The 18,977-nt window shown below is 42.0% G+C and overlaps 2 protein-coding genes across 3 annotated transcripts in view; one reads left to right on the forward strand and one right to left on the reverse strand.

The window, feature by feature from the left end:
- The window catches only part of prkcz (protein kinase C, zeta), a 349,250-nt gene extending 343,078 nt beyond the window's left edge, over positions 1–6,172 (reverse strand). For both annotated transcript variants that reach the window (XM_073032157.1, XM_073032158.1), the window contains exon 1: positions 5,744–6,172. In XM_073032157.1, coding sequence (XP_072888258.1) covers positions 5,744–5,817 — 74 coding nt within the window. In that variant the 5' untranslated portion in view covers positions 5,818–6,172. The remainder of the gene's footprint in view (positions 1–5,743) is intronic.
- Positions 6,173–6,426: 254 nt separating this feature from the next.
- LOC140718431 (myo-inositol 2-dehydrogenase-like) overlaps positions 6,427–18,977 on the forward strand; it is a 63,945-nt gene continuing 51,394 nt past the window's right edge. Inside the window, exon 1 of the mRNA XM_073032163.1 lies at positions 6,427–6,525. The gene's annotated coding sequence lies outside the window, so the exon portion shown is untranslated. The remainder of the gene's footprint in view (positions 6,526–18,977) is intronic.

Consider the following 18,977-nt stretch of genomic DNA (forward strand, 5'->3'; position numbering starts at 1 on the left):
CCAATTGCTTTTTTTATCCTTCTATTATAGACCAAGCTTATTCAGCTTGGAAGACTAAAGGATTACTACGATTTTCCGATTTATTTTTGGATAATTGTTTTATGTCTTTTGAACAATTATCTAATAAATATAATTTGCCTAGATTTCATTTTTTTTTAGATATTTACAGATTAGGAATTTCTTAAATACTGTACTTCCTACCTTTCCAAATCTTGTGTCTTCAGGTATTTTGGAGAATTTGTTTGAACTAAATCCTTCTCAGAAAGGGCTCATATCAAAACTCTACAATATAATTATGAAGATACATTCAGAGCCCTTCTATAAGATTAAAAATGATTGGGAAAGAGAACTTAACCTTACTATCCCTATTGAGAATTGGGATAAAATTCTTCAATTAGTTAATACATCATCAATATGTGCTAAACATTCATTAAACAGTTTAAGGTTGTGCATAGGGCTCATATGTCCAAGGATAAATTGGCTCATTTTTATTCCTATTTAAATCCTATTTGTGACAGATGTCATTCTGAGATAGCGTCTTTAACTCATATGTTCTGGTCTTGTCTGCTTTTGAAAAAATATTGAAAAGACATTTTTGATATTATTTCCACGGTATTGAACATTGATTTACAACCTCATCCTATTACTGCAATTTTTGGTTTACCAATGATGGACTCACTCCATTTATGCTCTTCTGCTTGTCGAATGATTGCATTTCTTACATTAATGGCTAGAAGATCTATTTTGTTGAATTGGAAAGAAATTAATCCTCCTACCATATTTCATTGGTTTTCTCAAACTATGTTATGTCTAAATTTAGAAAAAATTAGAAGTGTTGTATTTGATACTTCTATTAAATTTGAAAAGATATGGAGACCATTTATTCAATATTTTCATATGATGTAATATGACCCTGTTCCAAGCCTATTTGTTTTTCCAGTTTCGATTTTACATATGTTGAGAGGATCGGAGTTGACGACACTGATGATTTTGTATTTTTGTTAGATATTATAAACAGCCCTTTTTTTCATTTTTTCTTTTTCCCTTTTTCGTTTTTTTTCCTTATTAGTTATTAGATTGTTAGATTAGTTTTTTTGCATAAATTTTTTTCTTTTTCTTTTTTCTGTTTTTTTTAATATATATTATGATATACCTAGGTTTGCCTTGTTTATTTGTTACTTGTATCGTTCATGATTTGGGAAGACTCATTTATACTGTAACTATGCTTATGTATTCTTTCATGTTCAGTTGAAATGTGTATGTTTGTAATCCCATTATCTATGTATCAATTTTATTATGTTGATATTAATAATAATAAAAAGATTGAAAAAGAAAGCATTGTCTCATGAAATGTGACTAAGCAAAATTCACAAGACAGTCAATTAATCTAATTTAGGGAAACTGAAGTTTCTGCAAAATTAATGATCTACAATAAATTCTGAGGAGACATCCAAGTAGTAGGATAGTAGGATTGAAGATCATAAGAAACCGCAGCCTTTTTAACATTTTAGATCTAGACTCAGATTTCTACAGATTACTAATTTTAAAAGTTTTTGAAGCAATCGCATTTCAAGTGGTGGCACTAATATTTTTAAGATCATGGTTATAAAAGCGAGAATTAAATTCTATCCCGCTGAAGAAAGCAGACTAAAACTCAACAATCTCTGGAGTCCCATTACTATGTGTCTGGGTGTTAATGCTTGGACACAGTACAGGAAAGCTTTGGTAGAATAATATTTGGAATGGATGAGTTGCCTTGTCAGGAAAATTGGACAGCATAAGCTTGGAGAGACAAAAACAGCAGAGGATGGAATATGGTGCATTAAGAAAAAGCAAACTGCTGTAGCAACTTAGCAAGTACATGGACAATCGTTATTTTGGGTCAAGGAGAAATAGCCAGTATAAAGATAAAGGGAGGAGTGGGACAAGAGCTGGCAAGCAATAGGTGGAACCAGGTGAGGAGTGAACAGCAGATGGAGGGGAGGGAAAGAGGAGAAATTGAAAATAGAAAGGCCTACAAGGTAATATGTGGAGGCAACAAGGGCCTGATAGGAAGGTGGAGCCTGGAACCAAATAAAGGAGGTGGGGTGGGTAGATGGTTACAGTGGAGAGAGAGGACTCAGTAGAAAAAAGTGTTTGGGCAGTGGAGAAGTAAAGATAGAATAAATGGTGGGGAGAAAAGAAATAGGGTGCAATAATTAGGTGCGTAGAGGACTGGATGGACCAGTAGAGAGAAAGGGATGGAAGGGGAGCAGGTGACCTGAAATTGGAGAATCAAATGTTTATGTCTTTAGGTTGCAGACTACAAAAGTAAAATATGAGGCTATGCTTAGTTCACTGGAGCTTAGAAAAATGAGGGGGAAAGTGACAGAAAACAAAACTCTTATCAAAATATCTTTGTTCTTATTGGAGAATGTAGAACAGCAGGTTATTGCTTAAAAGGTCACTGCTGAAATGAAGCAAATTCTTTCCCCTCTCAAGGGTGATGATGATGGAATTGGTTCTATCAAATAGTAAAGGAAACAGTTTAAATATTTAGTTTTATATATCTGGCACAAATAGACAAATAGTTTATATGCAAGGAATGAAAAGGTGACAACACCAGACAAGCATGTGGAGCATGAATTTACAATCAAATCAGCCATGTTCATACTAAATAGTGGTGAAACAAGTTTGAGGGGACAAGTGGTATATCCCTGCTCCTAATTCTGATGTTGCACATTTCGTGGGTGTCAGTCAATCCTAAACTTATCGTGATTCAGACTGATTCTACTTTTTACTTTTGTTAAAATAAAAGAAGCAGTCTGAATACCAATCAACAGCTGCAGCCTCTGACAACATTTGGGGAAGTTAAGTCAGGTACTCCTCATCAAGGGAGTTTTAGTATACATTGAATTGGGCCATCAGTCAATTGGGGCAGCTACTGATTTGGGTCAATTCTTAAAGAACAAAAACAAAACGAGAAAATAGCCAGGATTCCCCTTGTTTACTTGTTACTGTACCACTTAGTTGGGACAGGAGACCGTTAGACAATAGACAATAGGTGGAGGACTTTGTGATATGGTGCAACTCAAACTACCTGCGTCTCAATATCACCAAGACCAAGGAGATGGTGGTGGACTTTAGGAGATCTAGGCCTCATATGGAGCCAGTGATCATTAATGGAGAATGTGTGGAGCAGGTTAAGACCTACAAGTATCTGGGAGTACAGTTAGACGAGAAGCTAGACTGGACTGCCAACACAGATGCCTTGTGCAGGAAGGCACAGAGTCGACTGTACTTCCTAAGAAGGTTGGCGTCATTCAATGTCTGGAGTGAGATGCTGAAGATGTTCTATAGGTCAGTTGTGGAGAGCGCCCTCTTCTTTGTGGTGGCGTGTTGGGGAGGAAGCATTAAGAAGAGGGACACCTCACGTCTTAATAAGCTGGTAAGGAAGGCGGGCTCTGTCGTGGGCAAAGTACTGGAGAGTTTAACATCGGTAGCTGAGCGAAGGGCGCTGAGTAGGCTACGGTCAATTATGGATAACTCTGAACATCCTCTACATAGCACCATCCAGAGACAGAGAAGCAGTTTCAGCGACAGGTTACTATCGATGCAATGCTCCTCAGACAGGATGAAGAGGTCAATACTCCCCAATGCCATTAGGCTTTACAATTCTACCGCCAGGACTTAAGAACTTTTTAAAAGCTATTATTAATGCTTTTTGAGATAGTGATTTAGATGCATATCATATTTTTTACTGAGTTAAGTATTGTATGTAATTAGTTTTGCTACAACAAGTGTATGGGACGTTGGAAAAAAGTTGAATTTCCCCATGGGGATGAATAAAGTATCTATCTATCTAAGTAGACCATTCAGCCCTTCGAGCCTGCACCGCCATTCTGAGATCACGGCTGATCATCTACTATCAATACCCTGTTCCTGCCTTGTCCCCATATCACTTGATTCCCCTATCCATAATATACCTATCTAGCTCCTTCTTGAAAGCATCCAGAGAATTGGCCTCCACTGCCTTCCGAGGCAGTGCATTCCAGACACCCACAACTCTCTGGGAGAAGTTTTTCCTTAACTCTGTCCTAAATGACCTACCCCTTATTCTCAAACCATGCCCTCTGGTACTGGACTCTCTCAGCATCTGGAACATATTTCCTGCCTCTATCTAGTCCAATCCCTTAATAATCTTATATGTTGCAATCAGATCCCCTCTCAATCTCCTTAATTCCAGCGTGTACAAGCCCAGTCTCTCTAACCTCTCTGCGTAAGACAGTCCAGACATTCCAGGAATTAACCTCGTGAATCTACGCTGCACTTCCTCTACAGCCAGGATGTCCTTCCTTAACCCTGGAGACCAAAACTGTACACAATACTCCAGGTGTGGTCTCACCAGGGCCGTGTTATCAAACAGTTTCTAACTCGCGTCAGACGTGTGCACCTGCATGGCCGTTTGACACTACACTGTGCTTAGTTTTAAAATTGCATCAGTTGCGTGTATTTTTGTTCAAAAAGCAGTGATTTTTGTCACTGATAGTTGGTGAGTAATATGCAGCAAGACAGTTAAGAACTGTTTTGCTCACTGTGGTTTCATGCATTGAGGCTTGGAAGTATTTGATGTTATCGACAATCATCTTGAACTTTACAATGAAAATGAAGAATTGGAGTATGCAATCAGTGAAAGCATTGTTGAAAGGCCTTCCATTATCGGCACTAGGTGTTTGCACTGATTTAATTCACTTACAGTTAATCAAAAGAACACAGCAGTGTACATTGGATTAATTCCTCTGTTGATAACTACCAGGAAGAAATACATAGTTTTATAGTCCTGTAATATTGATAGTGTTCACATTTGTTCTGCATTTGATTTAAATACATAATATGTGACTCAGTCAAATGGTAGTTTTGACGATAGTAATTAATACCTTGTGTTTTGTCTTTTATACATCTTTTTAACTATATCCATGAAACTTTGGCTAATTGCTTCAGCCACTTAATTTGGCCAAAATGTACTGGTCCTGATGTGTCCCAATTAATCAAAATCCACTGTAGCTGTTAGAGTACAGTTAATAACTTAATTTACTTGTCCTTAAACAAAGAAAATATAGATACGAATTTAGTCGTCCAGGTGGATCAACCAATCCAAAGTGATGATCTCCACAGAATTGGCATTTTAGCTATTTCTAGTGGAATATTTGTTTGTGCAAATATGAATTAGTGAACAGCAGTACACTTCCTGGAGTCACAAAACTTTATAATAGAGTAGTTCCGTAGTAATTCATTTGGACAACTGTCATAAAAATTATTCCCACAGTTTCTGAAAGTATTTCTTAACGTCAGCGCTTTACAAGTGAACAATGATGATCAAAATAATAACTTTTAAAGCTGATGTCATTAGACATTCAACGAATAGGATGAATGCAATGATGTCCAAACCAGCGGATTAACTAAAGTGATCAGTAAACGATCAGCACATTTTAACTAGCATACATAAACAGGATTTAGACAGCTGAACCTTTATCGCAATCAGATTTCTAACATTAAAATCCTGAAGTACAATTCAAAGCAAGTTTAAAATGAATTCGATTCTAAACGATCAGCAAATAATAATCCATGATCACGAACGTTCCGATTCTTCAAAAGGAGTTTGGCTTCCTTTTGGTCAGTTTCTTTAAAATAAATTACTCGCACATGTCGAGGTTAAAGGGAAGAGTGGAGATAAATCCTTGTGGATAGCTGCTCGACTACTTACCCTTTGTAGTGAGCTTTCACTTTGATCGAATCACCTGTTCCATACTCCATGGTGTCATCCACTCTCGTCGGCATGACACAGGCAAGATTCTACCAGCCCGCCGCTCCGGGGCAAACCAGGGGAAGAATAGGAAAGTTGGGAACCCAGGAGAGAGTAGTTACACCAAACCTAGCGTCCCCTCGCTAATTTCTGCCAAACGTCCAGCTTCGGCACAGATGATCAAGAAAATAAGCAGATTTTTTTTCCCCCGGAGCCCGTGTTCTGTCAGGGATATTTCAGTAAAAGAGGATGAATAATCGGTGATAACTTCTGAGCAGCAATCGCACTTTTCTCCAACTTATGTGAGTCCAACTCCAACTTGTTGCTGGCAAACTCTCCGGACCTCCGCCAGCATCGCTCGCTCGCGCTGAACAAATGGCGGTTGCAGGTTAACCGACGCTTCTCGCCCTGCCCGCCCCCCCCAGGGCGCTCCCCGCCCAACAACCAATCACAGCCGACTTCAGGCATACCTTACTTCCCCCAATCCCGAGGGAAGGCGAGGGGGGAAGAAAACATCCCGCGGCCAATCCACGACAAAGGGGAACATGGTCCAATGGGTCGCGGGATAGATTCACCTGACAGCCAATCGGGTCAAGGATCAAGCCGCCCCGCCGCCGGCTGAGGGATGTCAGGAATCCAGCGGCACCGGGTAGGTGGCAGTCACCGACACTGACAGACCAAGCTTTTCGGAGAACTCAAGTAACGCCCAATTGACACTTGTGAAGCAAAGTCACTTCTGTAAGGTGAGAATTAATAAGCCACTTCGCTCTTTTGGGCCGCCACCGTTCGCGTCGGTCCTACACTAGTCCAGTTTTCTTTGATACGCAAATCATTCGAACACTTATGAAAACCTAGCCACTGACACATGGTCCCTCATCTCATTGCTACCATCAGAGAGGAGGTACAGTTACACACTTCCACTCTGCCATCGGATTTATGAACGGACAATGAACTCATGAATACCTCTCTTTGCACTATATATTTAATTTAATTATATATATCGTATATATTTCATATTCCTTCTTATAATTTATGGTAGAATTTATGTATTGCGCTGCACTACTGCTTCAGAACATCTAATCAGAATCAGGTTTATTATCACCGGCATGTGTGGTGAAATTTGTTAACTTAGCAGCAGCAGTTCAATGGTAATATAGAAAGAAAATAATAAATGTATGTTGAATAGATTAAAAATAGTGCAAAAACGGAAATAATATGTATGAAATAAAAAGTGAGTTAGTGTTCATAGGTTCAATGTCCATTTAGGAATCGTTTAGAGGAAGAAGCTGTTCCTGAATCGTTGAGTGTGTTCCTATAGGCTTCTGTACCTCTTTCCTGACACTAATAGTGACAAGAGGACATGCCTTGGGTGATTGAGGTCTTTAATAATGGACATCACCTTTCTGAGGCACTCCTCCTTGAAAATATCTTGGGTACTACAGAGACTAGTACCCAAGATGGGGCTGACTAATTTTACAACTTACAACTTTCTGTAGCTTCTTTCGGTCCTGTGCAGTTGCCCCCTCCCATACCAGACAGTGATGCAGCCTGTCAGCATTCTCTCCACAGTACATCTATTGAAGTTTATGAGTGTTTTAGTTGACAAACCAAATCTCTTCAAACTCCTAATGAAATATAGCTGCTGCCTTGCCTTCTTTATAGCTGCATCAATATGTTGGGACCAGGTTAGATCCTCGTTGATCTTGACACCTGAATTTGCTCACTCTCTCCACTTCTGATCCCTCTATGAGGATTGATTCGTGGTCCCTTGTCTTACCCTTCTTGAAGTCCACAATCAGCTCTTTCCTCTTACTGCCGTTGAGTGCAAGGTTGTTGTTGCGACACCACTCAACTAGCTGGTATATCTCACTCCTGTATGCGCTCTCATTTCCATCTGAGATTCTACTAACTGGTTGTATCATCGACAAATTTATAGATGGTATTTGAGCTATGCCTAGCCACACAGTCATGGGTATAGAGAGAGTAGAGCAGCGGGTTAAGCACACACCCCTGAGATGTGCCAGTGTTGATCGCCAGTGAAGAGAGATATTATCACCAATTCACACAGATTGCAGTTTTCCAGTTAGGAAGTCGAGGATCCAATTGAGGAGGGAGGTACAGAGGCCCAGGTTCTGTAACTTATTAATCAGGATTGTGGGATGATGGTGTTAAGTGCTGAGCTATAATCAATGAACAGCATCCTGACATAGGTATTTGTGTTGTCCAGGTGATCTAAGGCCATGTGAAAAACCTTTGAGATTGTGTCTGCCGTTGACCTATTGTGGTGAAAAGCAAATTGCAGTGGGTTCAGGTCATTGTTGAGGCAGGAGTTCATTCTAGCCATGACCAACCTCTCAAAGCATTTCGTCACCAATAGTCATTAAGGCAGCTCACACTACTCTTCTTAGGCACTGGTATAATTGTTGCCTTTTTGAAGCAGGTAGGAACTTCCGACCTTAGCAGTGAGGGGTTGAAAATGTTCTTGAATACTCCCGCCAGTTGGTTGGCACATGTTTTCAGAGCTTTACCAGGTACTCTATCAGGGTCTGCCATCTTACAAGGGTTCACCCTCCTTAAATACAGCCTATCATCAAGACAGAGATCACAGGGTTACCAGGTGCAGCAGGGATCTTCACAGCTGTAGTTATATTCTCCCTTTCAAAGTAGGCATTGAAAGCATTGAGCTCTTCTGGTAGTGAAGAATCACTGCCATTCATGCTATTGGGTTTTGCTTTGTAGAAGTAATTTCCTGCAAACCCTGCCAGAGTTGCCGTGCAGCTGATGTCGCCTCTAACCTTGCTCAGGATTGCCTCTTCACCCTTAACATAGCCCTCTGCAAATCATACCTGATTTTCTTGTTCAGACCTGGGTCACCAGGCTTAAATGTCACAGATCTAGCCCTCAACAGGTGACATACCTCCTGGTTCATCCACAGATTTTGGTTTGGGAATGTACAGCAAGTTTTCATAGGCATGCTCTCATCTACACAGGTTTTAATGAGGTTGGTAACAACTGCGGCATACTCATCCAGATTTGAAGATGAATCCCTGAATACAGTTCAGTTCAGTCCACCGATTCAAGGCAGTCCTGTAAGCACCCCTGTGCTTCCTCTGTCCATACCTTCTTGATCCTCACTACTGGTGCTACCATCTTCAGTCTCTGCCTATACTCAGGGAATAGAAGTACAGCTAAGTGACCAGACTTTCCGAAGTGAGGATGTGGAATAGCACAGTAGGCATTCTTGATGGCGGTGTAATAGAGGTCCAATATGTTGTTTCCTCTGGTATTACAAGTGATTTGTTGATGGTAATTATTTAGTGATTTTTTTTCAGGCTGACAACTTATGACTTAATTTAATGCCTTGAGTTCTGTGCCAACTTACAGTGATCCCATTCCCTCCCTTATTTCCTCTTTCACCTGTTCTCCCCACATTCCCATCTATTACCACACATCCCCATGTACCGCTCACACTGGGGGCAATTTACAGTGGCTAATTAAGCTGCAAGACTTTGGAATTTGGGAGGAAATGGGGGCACCAGAGAAAACCCACTTGGTCACAAGCAACACACAGACAGCAGCTCTTTGGACTCTCCCACTGTGCATTGTTCTGCACTGCTCTCCTGGATGCAGAATTCCAAAGATACAATACTAGATGAATTCTCAGTATTAAACGTCCAGCATTATACTCTGAAACAATGATTGCACCCCTCGATAGCAAGCCTTACTTAACATAATTTCTGTATCTACAGTGTCAAGCCTGTAAAGTAGTTAATAAAACCAGAAACTAATGGAAACCCTCATCAAATCAGGCAGCATCTGTGTAGAGAGAAACAATTACCATTTCAGGATAAAGACCTTGCATCAGTTATAAGTCCCTTCTATAGGGACGCCAGGCCTGTATTCAATATTCAACATGCAGTCTCAATGGGGAACTACATAATTCAGTAAGACATATTTAGGAATACTTACTGATAGCTTCTGTGCCTGAATATTAATTTAGTGTTTCCACATCTTTCAGAACACCAACACTATTTAAAAATACTCTTTCTCATTTTTTCCCACTAGTATGGATGACTTCATATTTTTCCACATTACAGTGCCTAGAAAAAGCATTCAGCCCTCCACAACTATTCTCACATTTTCCTGCCTTGTTTTCTAAATTTAAAATATATTGAAGAAAGATTTTGAGCTAATCTACAAAACATGTGCATCATGTCAAATCAAAAGAAAAATTTCAAAACATGTCAACAATTAACTAAAAATTAAAAACCAAAATTGTGAGCCCAAAAAAGTCTTAATTCCCTTCTTAAGTTACTCTGCTAGCTTTCCTCAGGTGAAAGATGTAGTATTACTTTACCAACTCACCAAAATTGTTGAAGTAGAAAATTGGTGGATCACCTGTTTTCGAAGAATTTATAAGAATAGATACCCCTTTACTCTGTAAAGTGCAACAGTATGGTAGATATTCAACAGACCAAACCAAAATAAAGACAAAAGATCATTCAAGGCAAGTCAGGAATATGATAATAGAGAAGCACAAATATGGGGAAGTGCACAAGACCATCTCAAAGGCATTGAACATTGTACCCCAGAGCTCAGTGCAGTCCGTTGTGAAAAAGTGGGAAAAAAATGAAACCACAATCACGCTCCCTAAGTCAGGCCGCACTTCTAAAATTAGTCACCGGAGAAGAATGACAGTTGTAAGAGAGGGTAGCGTGATGCCAACGGTTACTCTGAGTGAACTACAGAAGTCAGTGGCTGCAACTGGAGATGAAGTTCATGGTTCCTCAGTCTCAAAGGCCATTAATGGAAGAGTGGTAAGAATAAGCCCTGGTTAAAAAATAACAGCATATTTTTGCAAATAAAGATTTTGCAAAGCATCACTTAGAAGATACTGTAAAGAAGTAGATAAGACTAAAGTGGAACTTTTTGGCATCAATGCTAAGTTTTACTTGTGGCATAAATCCAATACTGCACATCAGCTTGGTAACACCATCCCTATTGTAAAGTATGGTGGAAGTAACATTGTGCTATGGGAATGCTTTTCAACAACAGAAACTGGAAATCTGGTCAGGATTGGTGGGAAGATGAATGCAGCGAAATACAAAGAGATCCTGGATAAAAACCTGCTAGCCAGAAAGATCAAACTAGGGAGGAAGTTCATCTTTCAACAGGACATCGGCCCAAAATACACTGCCAGAGCAACTATGGAGTGACTTCAAATGAAGAAAATCGATGTCTTTGAGTGGCCTGGTCAGAGTCCTAACTTCAACCTGAATGAACATCTCTGGCAAGACCTCCAGATTGCTGTCCACTGCCACTTCCCAACTAACCTGGCAAAGCTTGAGCAATTTTGCAAGTAGGAATGGGCAAATTTTTCTCCATCACATTGTTCAAAGCTAATAGAGACTTATCCAAAAAGACTACTGGCTGTAATAGCCGTGAGACGTGGTTCAACTAAGTGCTGAGCAAAGTGGGGGTGGGGGCAGATGAAATCATTTGAACTGCTGACACTTCACTTTCTGAATTTTTTGTTTTTCATGTTTTACAATTTCCCTGTGTATTTTTGTGAAAAAGGAGCATGTGATTCACAAATAAAAGTTCTCAGTTAAATTGAACAAATTTTCTGGTTGTAATACCTATTTATGTGAACAGAGAGTTGGGCTGAATACTTTTTGAGAACATCTTCCATGTTCTCGCAAGTTCACAGAGCCTGTCAATATCACTTCAATGTGCAAAACTTACAGGGGATGGAAATTTCAGAATGCGTCCAGGAGAAACTTTTGAGCTAGTACATACTTGAAGAGGCCCTTCAGGAGTACTATAGGTACAGTAACCTGCCTAAATGACTATCATCTGGTTGCATTAACATCAACTATTATGAAATGCTTTGAGGGACTGGTCATGGAGCGCATTGAAGCCTTTTTCCCGGCTATACTGGATCCTTTCCAGTTTGCTTACCGCTCAAATTGATCCACTGATGATTCAATAGCCTCTGCCCTGTCCCACCTGGAAAATGGGGTCTCGTATGCCACACTGCTGTTTATAGACTTCAGTTCAGCATTCAACACCATCATACCCCAGAAACTGGTGGAGAAACTGTCCTCTTGGGTTTCAGAACCTCCTCCTACATTTGGATACTGGACTTCCTAACAGTAAGGCCACAGTCAGTCTGTGTGGGCAGCAACGTTTCTCATCCCATTATGCTGAGCACTGGCTCTCCCCGAGGCTGTGTATTCAGTCCATTGCCATTCACACTGCTGACTCATGGCTGTGTCCCAGAATCCAGCGTAAACCATGTCATCAAGTCTGCGGATGACACAACAGTGGATGGCCTTATCAGGAACAATGACAAGATGGAGTATATAGAGGAAGTGGAGCGGCTGGTGGATTGGTGTGAGAAGAACAATCTAAGCCTGAACGTGGAGAAGACAAAGGAAATCATTGTGGACTTCAGGAAGGTACAGATGAACCATCCCCTTCTGTGAATACATGACTCCTCTGTAGAGAGAGTTAAGTGCACCAAGTTCCTGGGAGTTCACATCATAGATGACCTCACCTGGTCCTTTAATATCAGCTCCCTGAACAAGGAGGCATAGCAGTGCCTCCACTTCCTAAGAAGATTGAGGAACCTTTTTAGGAAGATTAATGTTTCCTACATGGGCTTCAAAAAGGCTTTTGGCTGAGTCCAATATGGGGAGGTGTCGTGGTTTTTTGTGCCCCACAAACGACCAGGAGACGCAGAAGATTCTTCAAGAAGTATTAAACTTTAATTTGCAAATCAAAGCTGAGACAGTCATTGAACTAGTCGCTGATTGCCCACCGATCCTTGTACATAGCATTTTTTATAGCAATCTCCTGGTTTAGTTGCATTAGCATATCCAATCGGTCTACAGTTGCGTATCACAAGTACATCTGCCACTATTGTTTCTACCTATTGACTTAATCCTGTTCTACTCTACATCTCTTAGCTACCTCTCATTAACACACCATTGTCTTCTACATTCTTAAGATTTCATTCTCCTACTAAATTGGATACATGCATAGCAAATAGCAAGTTCAAAGCTGACTACATAGTTTTGGTTACACAGCAAACAATGTAACTTTTATTCTCCAATATATCCGCCCTTTGAGACCCATAGGGTCTCACACAGAGAAAGAAGACTAAGAGTCCGTGCACAAAAGCCCCAATAAACTCAAGCACTTATTCCCAAATCTCAGGTTAAACTATAATTTTCTGCGCCAAGACCTCAAAGTATTCTCTCCCTGTTACCCTGGGCCGCTGAGCCAAAAACCTGTCCCTTTGTACCTGAGACAGGGAAAAAAACTCAGAAGCCCTTACAATCTACTCCCACACTGTCGTTTTGCTCTTGTTCATCCTGCAGGTGTTGTAGGCTGTAACGATACATTTTCGGTGTTTCTTTCTCCACTAAGCTTGCTTCAGTAATTGCCACGAGCATCGGAAATTGTTTGGTTGCAGCACGCACTACAAGAGACTTGAGACAAGGAAGAAAACAGCACAGCACAAGCGCACAGCTCAACAATACAATACTGACAGTTATTGCCATTTTAGTCAGCCATGCTCCCCATCCTCCGAGTCTACTTTCTAACCAGTCAAATAACTGATGTCCGAACCCTGCATTCTGTGCGCATACCTCGCACTGTGACAAGACAAAGTCCACTGAAGCCTGTAAATAAGGTGACCAAAAACCATCCTTCTTTATTTTATCACTTCCCCCCTTGCACAATGGTCAATCCCATGCGCTTCTGAAATCAGAATCGTCAGTAGAGGGTGGGTGCTACCAACAAACCGTCTTCCATGCTCCACAAGCCTTCCGGGTTCTGCTTGGCCCCCCTTCGTCTCCACGTTGTTCTGCCAAAGTTGCCTTACCTTGTATTTCAATTAGGTCCTCTACCACAGGTTCTGGAGCTAGGCTTACCTGGGGGGCAATGACAGCTGATGTACATCCAGACGGTTTTCTGGCTGCCTTGTCCGCAGCTTGATTTCCCTTTGTTATTACATCATTTCCCTTTTTATGTGCCTGGCATTTTACTATAGCCAATGCTCTAGGTTTCATTATGGCTTTTATTAAGTCTAGAATTTGCTGACAATGTTGTATGGGATCTCCACTGCTTTTTTTTTAAAAACCTCTCTGTTTCCACACTGCCCCGAACGAATGGCATACTCCATGAGCAGATGCCGAATCAGTATAGATGTCTACTTTCTCACCTTCCATCATTTCAGACGCAGCTGTCAGGGCTTTGATTTCCGCTAGTTGGGCGGAACACGGTTGGGGACAGGACTCCATCCTAATAATCTTATAGCTCGACTGATCCTGCTGCACTACTGAGAACCCTGCATGATTTCCATCATAGTCCCTATAACAAGAGCCATCTACGAACAGAACCTTTTTATCTGCATCCTCTAGTAGTTCTGACCGTAAATCTGCTCTCAATTTGGCAAATGCCATCGTCTTCCCTACACAATCATGGGGTTCTCCTTCATAGCCCAAAGGGACAAAATCAGCTATATTACTGGTAGTGCATCTCTGTATAGTTATGTCTGGAAATGTCAATAGCATGTGATACGCTGTTATCCTGGCTGGCGTCAGCACAAATTTCCCTCTTTCCAGCAATTCTGCTACTTTGTGGTGGGTGTACAGAGTCACAGGATAGCCCAGGGTTACAGATTATGCCTTTTCATATGCATAGTACAGCGCCACCAATCCCTGATAACAGGGTGGGTACCCCTGAGCCACCTCATCTAGTCTCGTACTGTAGTATGCTATGGGCTGCTTTGCTTTTCCTGTGCCTGTCTCTTGTGTTAGAACCGCTGTGACATAACCTTCCTGTCGGTTGGATACATACAAATGAAAAACCTTATCGTAGTTAGGCAAAGCTAATGCTGGTGCTGACTGCAATTCCTGCTTAATAGTATTGAAAGCTATCTCCGCCTCTTCATTCCACTGTAAGCCGTTCTTCAAATTTGTATGTCCTGCTTCTTTCATTATCTTTCTCAAAGGTGCCACAATCTCAGCATATTCTCCTATCCAATCTGAGCTGTACCCTGCCATTCCCAAAAACGTCATCATCTGCCCTACAGTCTGGGGTTTTGGGGCCTTAGTTATTGCCTCAATCTGCTATCTGCAATTGCCTCACGGTGCTATCGCCTTCACTCCCTTGGATATTACCCTGCCTAAGTATTCCACTTGCTGTGTGCAAAATTGCAGTTTCTTTTTGGATACTTTATGTCCTCCGTGCGCCAGCTTCTCTAACAGAGTTATAGTGTTCTGCTCACACTGTTCCTTACTGTGGGAGCAAATCAACAGGTCATCCACATACTGTAGCAATGTACTTTCCAATGGTATGCCCTCTAGGTCTGCCTTCAACACCTGATTAAAAACATGTGGTGAATGTTTAAACCCTTGCGGCATTCTGGTATAGGTATACTGAGCACCTCTGTAAGTAAATGCAAACAGATACTGACACTGGTCGGCTAGAGGAATGCTGAAGAAAGCTGAACACAAATCAATCACTGAAAAGTAACTTGCTTCTGGTGGAACATTAGTCAAAAACGTGTGTGGGTTGGGGACTACCGCTGGCCAGTCCTCTACCACATCATTTACCGCTCTCAAATCATGCACCAATCTCCATTTAGATTTATCTGCTTTTAAGACCGGCAGCAATGGGGTATTGCATGGACTGTTTGTTCTTTTAAGCACTCCTATTTCAAGCAACCCCTGCACTGTCGATGCTATTCCCTCTTCTGCTTCTGGTCTTAGAGGGTATTGTGGTCTCCTGGGTGGAATTGCTCCCTTTTTCAGCCTTATTTCCACCGGACTAGCTGTTTTTATTTTCCCTACATCCGTTTCATGCTGTGACCACAGAATAGATGGCAACTCATCTAACCTTCTATCTTTCTGCTGGCCTCTTTCCTTTCCCAGCATGTGTGGTTGGGGAGTTATTTCAACCTCTCTCACTGTCCCTACCATATCTACACTTACCATTATTTTAATGCAATTGTTGTCTTCTGATATCCACACCTCTGGCGTGATTTTCCTCCACACTGTTACGGTTTCAGCACTCTTAACTAAGGGTCCTAAGTCTTTAGACTGATATCCCTTGTTTACCAACAACGTTACGTGGGGTGCAGCCTCCGGTATCCTGTACCATTTTTCTAAAAAGGTGTTCCACTTAACTTGTAAAGCTGCCCCTTGCTTTCCAATTATCACAGCCTCCCCTTCCAGGTGCTGTTGGGTACATGCCTCCAGGTGCCATCTCTCCTCTAACTCCCTGTTCTGAGTCTCGTCAAAAATCACTGTACAATGTAGCTCAGATTTGGGCATTACAGCCCTGGGTAATATAGCCTGCACGCCCTTTTTCCATTTTTCCCAGGTTTCCTGAATCTGATCTACGATGTCTCCTATCCAAAAGACATTAGCCTTCTTGTCTTCTCGCACTATCAATTGAGCCCCTGCTCTTTCCACACTCAGCCCATTTCTGGTGCATTCTAATTTTAATTCCAGTTTCAACAAGGCATCTCTGCCTAACAAATTAATCAGAGTTCCTTTAAATACTAGCACCGGCAAAACAATTCCTTTATTTCCCATTCTCAACTGCACTGGAGCCGTGCACTGTGTCAACTGTGTTTTCCCCGAGAACCCTACCGTCTTAATAAACTTTCTTGACATGGGAAGGTGAAGGGCATACTGTGGCTGTACACAAGTGTACGTGGCTCCAGTATCTATCATCATTGGTGTCAGTTGCCCTTCTAACATAACCTGAACAATGGGTTCCTCATCTGCCTCCCTTGTTATCATTGGGTAATGTCCCTTCCCACTCGAGTTCTCGGGGCACCCCTAATACCTCGCATAGGGGTTCACAGGTCCGCTTGGGCCTGTGGGGGCTGGTCCTTGGCTAAACTTTAGTTCCCTTCTTATCGGTTCCTGCTGGTGTGTGACAGGCCATGGTGTAAACGGACAATCTCTTCTCATGTGACCTGGCTGATTACATCCCCAGCACAATCTCTCTACCTCTCTTTCCCCCTGTTTCCTCACTGGTCCCCTCTGCCCATAGCTCCTCTGTCCCCCTCCTTGGGACTTCCAGTCCTGTCTAGGCTGTTTGAATTTAGTCTGTTCCTGATAGGGCATTTGTGGGAATGCTCCTCCAAAGACGTTGATTATTGGCATGGGGTTTTCCAGCCCTTGTCTTACAGTATGATCGGTTCTTCCATATAGCGGTGCTTCATCCAGTTCGATGGCTGTACTCGGACTGGTGGTTGCTGGCGGCATCTTTTTGCTTTTCTCTTTTTCCTTCTTTTTGAGTTCTTCGAGCTGCATTTGTATTAAATTTCTTTGCACCTCTTCCTGCTGCTCAGCCAACCTTCGTTTGTCTTTCCGGTATTTCTCAACTGCATGGACTACGTGGTCTCTGAATTCTTGTGGGGTCATTGACGTCAGCCCAACCACTTCCTCCAGTTTGGATTTTACTTGCGGAGGCATTGCATCCAAAATGCTATGTCGGAACAGTGTGGTGATAAATAAGCTATTTTCCACCTCTTGCTCAGTCTCCAGTCTCCACCTTTTCAACTGGTCTTCTATATAGGCTGCTGGGTTTTCAGTGTCTCCCAGTGGATCCCCCTTTAAGGCTTTGGGGTCACTTTGGGTGGATAAAGCTTCCTGAGGGCCTGCCATACCCTCTGCCTCACTCTGTCAAACCCGTCTCCATCAGTTCTCGGGTCGTTCGAGTTTACTATGCCAGCCATTTCCATTAGTTCGTTAAATTTGGAGGTTCCCATCAACCTTATCAATAGTGCCTTCAGATCTCCCATAGCCAATAATCGTCCCGCCGTTTCTTCTTCAAAGGCTCTAATCCATTCCCTGCTCCTTCATGTAGATTGGGCAGAGTGTTTTTCAGCCCTTCTAGGTCCTGGGATCCCCAAGGGATATACTGCACTTGTCCTGATCCTTTAACTAACAACGGCATCATTCTTCCTCCTTCTTCCCACCTGCCCTGGCTCTCCTCCTCGCCTGACTCCCCATCTGTCTCAGGGTATGTCTTTACTGCCTCCCACACAAATTTCTCCAGGGTCCTCTTCTTCCCTCGGTCTCCCTGTGGAGTCCTTCCTTTCTGACTTGATTCAATACTTGGTTGGCCCCTGGAGTATTTTTCGCATCTCCTCTGGCAATCCCCTCTCAGTAACTTATCTAGCTCTCTCTCTCTACTTCTGCAAGTCGCTTCCCTACCGCCTCCTTCTCCTCTTCTAGGCTTCTGCCTCCTACCTCTTCTCCACAAATTTTCGCATCCTCTCTCTCTCCACTTAACTCTTGCTCTTCCAATGAGTCACCTTCTCTTTCTTCCTGTCCGTGTCTGTACACCTGTGGCAGGGACTCCTCATGATCCTCACTCATGCTTGATTCCCCTCGCTCCCGTGTTTCTCCAAGACTCTCATCTCCTATCTTTTTTCCACTTCCTCTTGAATGCCTCATCTCTTCCTGCCCTGATGAGCCACTTTCTTTTCTAGTCTGTTTATTTCTATGGTATAACCGTCACTCCTCATACTCCTTTTCCTCTCTCAAGTATTTCATCCGTTCAATCTCTTCTTTGCCTGTTCCACCTATATCCTTTCTGCCTGTATCTCCTTCCATATCGCCACTTTTTCCTTCTCGTATTGTCTTTTTTCCTCATTATCCCAAACTTGTACTTCTCCCTGCATGTTTACTGTTCCCGTCAGCAGGGGGCACTGCTTAGGGGTTCCTTCCTCATTATAGGGAGGGGGCTTTACTGTTTCTTTCACATTTGGGTACGGAGCTGAAGCCAGCTTCTCACTGTACCTTCCTCTCTCTCTAACAGGCTGTTTCTCCAGCACCTTAGTGTCTTCCTCGCTTGTAATCAATATTCTACCTGTCCTCCTCAGCCTTTCTCCCTCCGTTCTGAAGAGTTTTAGCACTTCCATTTCTCGTTCTCTTTTTTGCCCTCTTTTCTTAGATTTCTCTTTTGATTTGTAATTTTTAATTAGTGCCTCCATTTCTTCGCACAAGCTTACATCAAACGTTCCTTCTCTTGGCCATTTTGTGACCAGGTTTTTGGCTCTTTTTTCTCATTTTTCTGAAGTTTTTGTGATCTCATATTTATTTACCGGGATTTTTTTGTTCAGAATCTCCACTGCCGTTCCTTTACCTGTCATGTTGTTTTC

This window comes from Hemitrygon akajei, chromosome 29, assembly GCF_048418815.1.
Source record: "Hemitrygon akajei chromosome 29, sHemAka1.3, whole genome shotgun sequence".
Taxonomy (NCBI): domain Eukaryota; kingdom Metazoa; phylum Chordata; class Chondrichthyes; order Myliobatiformes; family Dasyatidae; genus Hemitrygon; species Hemitrygon akajei.